The following is a 7,870-nucleotide window of genomic DNA, read 5'->3' as shown; positions in this document are numbered from 1 at the left end:
GGTGCAAAGGACACACCAAGAAGCCAGGAAAGATTTGGGGCTTTTCACAGCAAGGAAAAATGTGGCAGCATTAAAAAAAAACCACCCTTCAAACCCAGTCCCTGCTCTCTGGTTGATGCCTTTCCATCTCCACCCAGGGCTGGGATGCAGCAGGTAGAGATGGATGCTCCAGGTTTCTTAGTCTTCTCACAGTCAGTTCAGGAAGCAAGTGCTCACAGGAGAGGTGGCCCCAAGGCAGCAGCGGCATCCTGCTCCTCTCCAGCCAGGCAAGGTGAGCCCCTCTGCCCTGGGGTCTTTGGGCATCACGTGTAGTTGCCTGGGCCACCCAGAGGGATCACAAAGACGGAAATGTCGTCGCCAGAGCCCAGCTTGTCATTGGCCAGTCGCCAGCCCCGCTCCTTCAGCACCCCCCTGGACCGCACCACCAGCTCCTGGGCCACCATGGTGTACCTGGGGACAGATGCAGCAGCTCAGCAGTGATCCCAGAGCACCCAGATCCCCTGATGCATGCTGCGGTCCCTGGAGGAGCTAGAAGTGCAGGGAAGGGTCTCTTAGAGAGATCTGAGCTCAGACACATCCAGGGGAGCATCACACCAGCACCAGCCTTAAGGGACATGTGGCCACAACACTGCTCCAAGGAGCAAGGACGATGTTATAGAGCAGGACACACTCATCCCCCACCTGCTTTCAGCTCACCTGCATGGGTCATTGGGCTCGTAGCTTGTCAGCACCTCCATCACCACACCAGCCACCTCCTTGTCATTGGTGACATCCCAGAGCCCATCAGTCCCCAAGACCAGAACATCATCAGGGCAGTGCTCGTACTGCGTGAGGTCGTAAACCCTCACCTGGCAAGCAATAGGGCAAGATGTGACAGTGAGGGGCAGAGGAGGTCCATGCCACCATGGATCTGGTCACCCCGACCGGGCTCCAGCTGTCACAGGAACCCCTGGGCACAGAGCAGCCAGGCTCACCTCGGGGAAACAGGACAGGAAAGGCTTGATGTGGATGTTGGAGCTGAACACCTTGAGGTCATGGTCTCCCAAGCCCCGTGTGACCCCAATCGTGGCCATCACCCGAGCCTGGAGAACAGCAAAAATCAAAAGAAAGCTTTTAAGCTGCTTCATCTCCACCTCCATTCCCAGTTGAGAAGCTGTAGCATTGGAACAGCAACAGCAAATAGCAAAAACAAGCTGGAAACCCTCAGCTCGGCAAGCACAGGCGAGAAGCGACCCCCACACAGCTCCCACCACAGCACTTCACCTTTTTGCCTTCCCCATAGATAAGTGGAAACTTCAGGTCATCCTCTTCTATCTTTTTGTAAGCCCTGGTTAAAAATAAGCCAGAGACAAGGTATCAGCAGGTGAAGGCTTCCAGCACCTGCCCACTCAGGACACAGCATCCCAGGGGCACCCAGCGTGACACAGCCCCTGTCCCACAGGAGGCTGGAGCTGGGACCCTGGGCACAGAGCCTGCTGGGGGATGAGGGACTGTTACCAGCCATTCATGTTTTGGTCTCTGTACAGCATCTTCTTCCCCAGCTCCTTGGGCTGGATCCTGCGGGGGAACTCGAGGTGGGTGAACTCCTTCCCCAGCAGCTCGGGTTTCAGGAACGCCTGCGGGGAGACGCGGTGGCTCAGCCACAGGGCTGGGAGAGCGGGATCCCAGCAGCAGTGCCCGCAACACCTCACCAGGCACCACAGTAGGAGACCCACCAGCCTGCCAGGGCCTCGGCTACAGCATTTCACAATGGGAACAACATAGAAGGCCAGGCTGGATGGGGCTCTGAGCAACCTGAGCTGGCTGAGATGTCCCTGCTCATAGCAGAGGTTGGACTGGATGAGCTTTGAAGGTCCTTTCCCACCCAAACCGTTCTATGATTATATGATCAGCTGATACCACCTCAAACAGGTGGTAGTAAAGCAGCTCCAAACCACCCATCTGTGCTACATCCAGAGGGGGGACAAGAGCTGGTGAGAGCCTCACCAACACCCAGCACAAAGGTGATGCTTTTGTACGGAGAGTTTTGGGAAATAAGGATCTCTGAAAGGGAGAATCTGGAATTTGCTCAGGAGGAGTTCGAGCCACTTCCCGGGACCCCAGGCTCAGCACAGCACTTGTCCAAGGAAAGGAACAAGAGGGTCTTTTCAGAAACTGTGATGAAAGATGAGAAGCAGCACTGAGCCCTTCCCAGGACAGCACCAGCAGCCCCAGAGCCTCCTGCTGCACAGCGTGCAGGGGACGGGGAACAGGGAGAGTAGGAAAATGCAGGTGGAGGAAGAAAGAGCTGAAAGAAAGGAGGAGAACCCTGGGAAACAGGGCAGGGTTTAATGCAGAGGCACAGAGAGCCCCATCCCACTCCAGGGGGGATCCTGACCACGGCGTGGGCACCGTGCAGCAGAGCAAGCATGTGCCTGGCCCCCTGCCTGCGCCCTGCCCAGCGCAGCGGCTGGAGAGGATCCCACTCGCAGCAGTTTCCTCCTCTCGGTCATTCAAAAATAGACTCAAGGGAAAAAAAAAAAGCACCTCGGTGTTTTTCCAAGTACGTTGCAAGCCAGAAAATCGCATCCAGCAAGACCTCCTCCAACACAAACGTCTCTCCTCTGCGCTGCCATCAGAGAGGTCTTTATGACCTTAAAAAGTCTCCCTATGTGGCACAGGGGGGGTTGTCCAGGCCAGGCAGGAGAGGGAGAGCTTTCAGGAAGAAAAACTAGAAACCTGCTGGCACACGTCAGTGCTCCGTGTCTCCAGGGAGCAGCCGGGGAAGAAATCAGAGCTTGGTGTGAGCTCTGCAGCTCCTTCGACCGTGAGAGGGAGCAGAGCCATGGAGCAGGACACGATGGAGCAAACCAGCCCCAGGCCAAGAGCCTGGGATCCCCAGGTCCTGGCCAGGCACAGCCCCTCACACTGACCCCACAGCAAATTGGGGCTCCACAAGCCACAAGATGCCCGCACACCAGTGAGCCAGGGCAGGTCTCCATGTCCCAGAGTCCCTCCTCAACCCAGCAAGCTGGCTGGGATGGACAAGCGCCATCAAAAGGGGCTGGGAGGTGGCTCGGCAAGAATTAAGTTAGAATAAAGGTCTTTCTTACTAAAAACTGCAGCCTCTGCCTCTCTGTCTCTGGAGTAAACTCCCTGGACATTGGAATGATTTCCCCGTTACGGATGATAATGGCCCTGCAATGAAACATGGAAGGATGAGATTAGAAGAGGAAAGGAGACATGGTGGGGGAGCTAAGCCCAGCTCTACGGGGCCAATTCCCTGCTCAGGCTGTAAAACCCATTCCCTGCCGCAAGGTGGGGGGCTGTTTAATGGCTTTGCTGCAGCTAAACCCCCCCTCTAGCCCCCAAGCAGGCAGGGCACAGCTCCCTCCTGCACGGGATAGGGGCAGGGAGGAAGAGAAAAATGGAAGAGAAGCATGGGGCAGAGGGGAATGAAGCAGAGCAAACCAAAAGGACAGGAGATGGTTAGAAAATGAGCAGCACAAAGGTATCAAACCCTCCTTTAGAGGGAGGCTGCACATGGGATAGGCAGAAATGGCCAACAGCAGGATGCGGCTGTGAGTGCCCAGCACACACCAGCACCACGCTCGCTGCAGGGGCTGCTCCGACTGATCGTTGTGTTAAAAAAAGTCTAATTATGAGATGTTTCTAGAGGTCATGGGGGGACTGAGGATCTCCAACACAGGTGCCACACCTGCTGCAAATGCATTAATACACCCAAGGAAATGCATCAATCAGTCAAAATCCTAGGGCTCCCCTGGGACTTGTCTGCACATAGATTTGCATGTCCTTCTCCTGAAATAGTTCGCCAATATGAAGTGTGTCCTAAAATGACCTCTTGCACGTTTTCTGTTTTGAAAGCCTTGCTGAGGGCAATATTCACTGGGTTGCAGCCCAGGCCAGCGCATGATCCAGAGCCATCTGGCAAGGAGACAGGACACTGCCAGGGAGAGAAACCCCCGGTTTTGGGAGGTGATTCTGCAGCCGTCTCTCTGCAGCAGGCAAACACAGGGATCATGGCAGGGCACGCTGACCCCAGGGTGTGCAGGCAGGGGGGACTCTGGCCTCCCCAGGACAGCCCAGCTTCAGGTGCTCCTCACCAGCTGTGTCCCCAGCACCACCCTGCTCTACCGGGGTGCCCCCCGATTACCAGGCGAAAGGCAGGGGGTGCCTGGCAGGGCTGTACCTGCTGTCACCGGCGTTGGCCACGTAGAACTTGCCCATGAGGTAGATGGCAGCCAGGGCACAGCAGCCCCCAGCCAGGCGCTGGGACACCCGCTCCCGCTCGATCTGGTCATCCTGGGGAGACAGAGAGCAGCTCCAGGCAGGGAGGGCAGGTGGCCCCATGCCAGCAAGCAAAGCTACAACAGCCCAAAATAGCGCCTGGCTGCTCCAGCAGCACCTCGGCTGCTGAATAAGCCAAGCTCTTGATCCAGATGGGGAGCAGCAGCCAGATGGGGCCCCAGCACCTCTCCCCATGTAGCCCAGAGACAGCTACAGGACCAAGGTTACCCCTGCAGGGTAACAGGGGACATGGTTTCACCAGGGCAGCAGAGCAGGAAGGAAAGAGCAAGATAGGAGGGGAGCAACTGAGATTGTTGGAACGAAGTGCCATGAAGCTCTCTGCACCTGCACAGGTCCAGAGCCCAAAGCCTCTGTGTCCTGAACCCCAAAACACAGGAGAGCAATGCAGTGCCCTCTCCAAGACCCCCCTCCTCACTGCAGGGCTGCCTTTTACCAGCAGGGACAAGCCAACACAGACACAGACAGCAAGAGATGTTCCCAGGGGACACCTGTGTGTCCTTGCAGGCAGGGACTCACCATGTTCTTAAAGGCATTCTCAATGGCACCAATCACCAGGCTCTCGTGAGAAACTGCTTTCTCCAGGTGAAACCGTGGCGCAGCATCATTGGGGACCTCCCCGTCATACTCTGCAAGGGACACCCGGCTCGGCTCCGCGTTGTGCGGGAGGCAGATGGGAGGTGGGGAGGGGTCTTGCAGGACGTCCACGAGGTCCCGGAGCTGCTCACAGATGTGCAGATGGAGCCTCTTGGATGCCATGACAGCAGCGCCGCTGCCCGCGTGGCCATCAAACAAGGCCCAGTAGTGGAAATAAAAACCCTTCCTGTCCTGCAGAGAGAGAATGGAAGGTTAAGTGAGCCTGGGAGGAAGCAGATGGGATGGGAATTCAGAGCAGCTGGGGTCACCAGCTGAGAACTGCAGCACAGGGCTTTGCCTCCAGCTTGCAGGTCCCAGCACAGGCAGGAGCGATGTGGCAGCTGATCAAGAGTGTCTGGACACAACAGACTGGACAGACAGCCAGGCTGGTCCCTGGCTCCAGCCCAGCGCTGTGTCAGGCACCTCGTGCTGCCAGCAGCACGTCTCTGGCAGCCGGCTCCTCCAAAGGGGAGGCACGACAAGGCCGGTGCAGCAGCCACCTCTGCAGCCCTCTGGGGCACGCGGGCCAGCAGCCTCCTAGCCAGCCAGCCCTGGTGTGGTCCAGCAGGGACAATGGCCACAGCTAGCCCAGGAACCAAGGGAATTGCTGAGGAAACAGCGGTGGGCAAACATCACCGCGTGCCCCATCTCATGTCCTGCCACAAGGCATCCTCCTTGTTGTATCCCCAGTTCTCACCCCATTCAGCTCCCCGCTGCCTTCCCTGGATGGCAGCCAGCCCCTCGGGCTGGGTTTCCTCTCCACAAACACCACCTCACAGCACGCCTGATCCTCATTGTGCTGGCTCTTCCCCGCATTTATCACCCTGCCGAGAAGAAACAAAATATAAAGGCTACTTCTTTCACACTGTGCTCCAACAAAGTCCACCCTGCAGCACCTCACCCCTGCATCCCCCATTTGTGCCCCTTTGTCCCCAGGGATGCTCTTTGCAAGTGAGATGTCCCAGACCAGTTGCAGAGGTTGATCTGGGGTCAGTGCTCACTCCCACCAGCACAGCCAGGTCTGGGGGAGCACAACCATCCAGGTACCCACCAAGGGAGTCAACCAGAAAATCTGTTGGCTTTTTACTGCAAGTCCTAAACACAGCAACTGTCTGAACTCCTGCACCAGCCTCAACACATAGCCCCAGCCAGGACCCTTGGACACCCAGCAAAGAGATCTCAGCCTCATCTGTGTCCCATCATCTCTCAGAGGGAACAGGTGCCTCAGGGAAGGAGAGAAAACAATGAAGATGAAACCAGCAGAACTTTTGTAAAAAAGATTCACATGAGCTTTTCACAGCCTCTGCTGGCACAGCACATTTCAGGACCAGAGTGCAAAACCCGCTCACAGGAGGAAGCTGTCACCATGCACAACAAGATGAGGTTTTTCCACGTGTACTTTTCAAGCGGTTTACAGACAGAAGTATAAGGAGACAAAAGAGAAGTCTTACTGCTGAACAGAGGGTGGGTTTTGTTCCGGGTACTCCTACCCCAGTATATCCTGGGGCAAACTAACATCTCAAAAATCTCCCTAGAATACTGGGGACATCAGCCTGAGCAAGGGATCCAGAAGTGGACTGACAGCACTGAGCAGCAAAGGTGGCCTTCAAAGCCTGACCTTCACAGCTTGCCTTCAGTAAAGGATGGGACTAACAGAGAGTGAAAGAAGAGAATCGGGCCCTCGAAAGGGAAGTCGCAATCAGGTCCTGCTCCCCAGGCAGCTTCAATTCCCTCCTCCCGGAATTCAAGGAGAACCGCAGCAGTTCCTTCACCCCTCAGTGTCAGTTCCCCATCAGCAACACTGGGTATTATGCACATACGCGCAAAAAACAAACAAACAAAAAAAACCAGAAGAGCCTGAAACCCTCAGGGATGGGTAAGAGCACAAACCCGCGCTGCCGGCTCTGCCATCAGCAGGCATTTACAGAGCGATCTACCCATCTGCAGAACCAGCCGCAGCTCACCGCTCACCGCCCTGCCTGCGACCCAGTTTAGCTCCCGAGGATCCCACAGTGGTGCAAACGCTGCCAGTTCCACCACCACCCCCCACTCCGGGCTGCAAAGACCCAGCCAGAGCGCGTCCAGCCCCGGCCCCGACGGCACCCCCGCCCTGACCCCCCCGGTCCCGCTCACTCGGCGTAGCCGGTGCTCCAGGGCAAGCGGCGGCGGCCGTCGCGGGGGCTCTGCACCGCCCGGCCCGCCTGGTCGTCGGCGCGGCGGAGCTCGTCGGGGGTGAGCTGGAGGAAGGCCGGCCGGCAGAAGGAAGCCCCCACCGGCGACCCCCCGTCCCCGCCGCCCCGGGGCTCCGCGGGGGGCTGCCCGCCCGCCCCCGCTCCCAGCCCCGCCACCAGCTGCGCTACGGCGGCGCGCACCCGCGGCAGCATGGCCAGCCCAGCTAAGCCCAGCCCAGCCCCGCTGGGCCCGCCGCTCCGCCCCACGGCCCGCCCCGCTCCCCCCTAGGAGGGAACGGGAAGGGAAGCGGCGGGGGAACCGTCGGGGGGGCAGCTCAAAGTGTCGCCCCGAAGTTATTCGGTGCACAAGCCACCCGGTTCCCAGCCCAGGAGAAGGGAGAGCCCTTGAAAGGGGTCACCCCAAACGCAGCCCGGAGCTCCGGGGGGAACTCTCCGCTCTCAGCCTCGGAGGGATGAGCCAGAGCTGCGCAGCCCCGCGAGAAGCAGCTGCGGGAAAGTCTTTTACCGGCTGTAGGAGGAAAAGCAGTGATGCGTCTGCAGGAGAGATGGGTTCGCCCTGCCCACGCGTGACTGTTCCCCTTCCAGTGCTTTGCCGGCAAATGAGCAGTTGGTTTCCTGGCTCTATCTTCCCAGGGCTCCAGCAGAGCCATCTACTCGGATACAACATCCCACTCCAACGACAGGTGCTTTATCACTCTCCCTGTGCTCATCAGCAAACCCAACCCACTCGCAGCCAT

At 58.0% G+C, this 7,870-nt stretch overlaps 1 protein-coding gene across 1 annotated transcript; it reads right to left on the bottom strand.

Moving 5' to 3' along the window:
* Positions 1-302: 302 nt before the first annotated feature.
* PPM1J (protein phosphatase, Mg2+/Mn2+ dependent 1J) lies at positions 303-7,325 on the bottom strand (the record flags this gene model as incomplete). The annotated part of the gene is made up of 10 exons (XM_080358307.1): positions 303-450; positions 697-848; positions 975-1,082; positions 1,264-1,327; positions 1,498-1,616; positions 3,093-3,177; positions 4,190-4,302; positions 4,825-5,133; positions 5,639-5,765; positions 7,075-7,325. 10 exons carry the CDS (start codon positions 7,323-7,325, stop codon positions 303-305), a joined length of 1,476 nt encoding a protein of 491 aa, XP_080214433.1.
* Positions 7,326-7,870: the final 545 nt, after the last annotated feature.

This window comes from Nesoenas mayeri (assembly GCF_963082525.1).
Source record: "Nesoenas mayeri genome assembly, chromosome: 23".
NCBI lineage: Eukaryota > Metazoa > Chordata > Aves > Columbiformes > Columbidae > Nesoenas > Nesoenas mayeri.
Note: the sequence above shows the minus strand (reverse complement) of the source record. Positions and strands in the feature narration are given on the sequence as shown.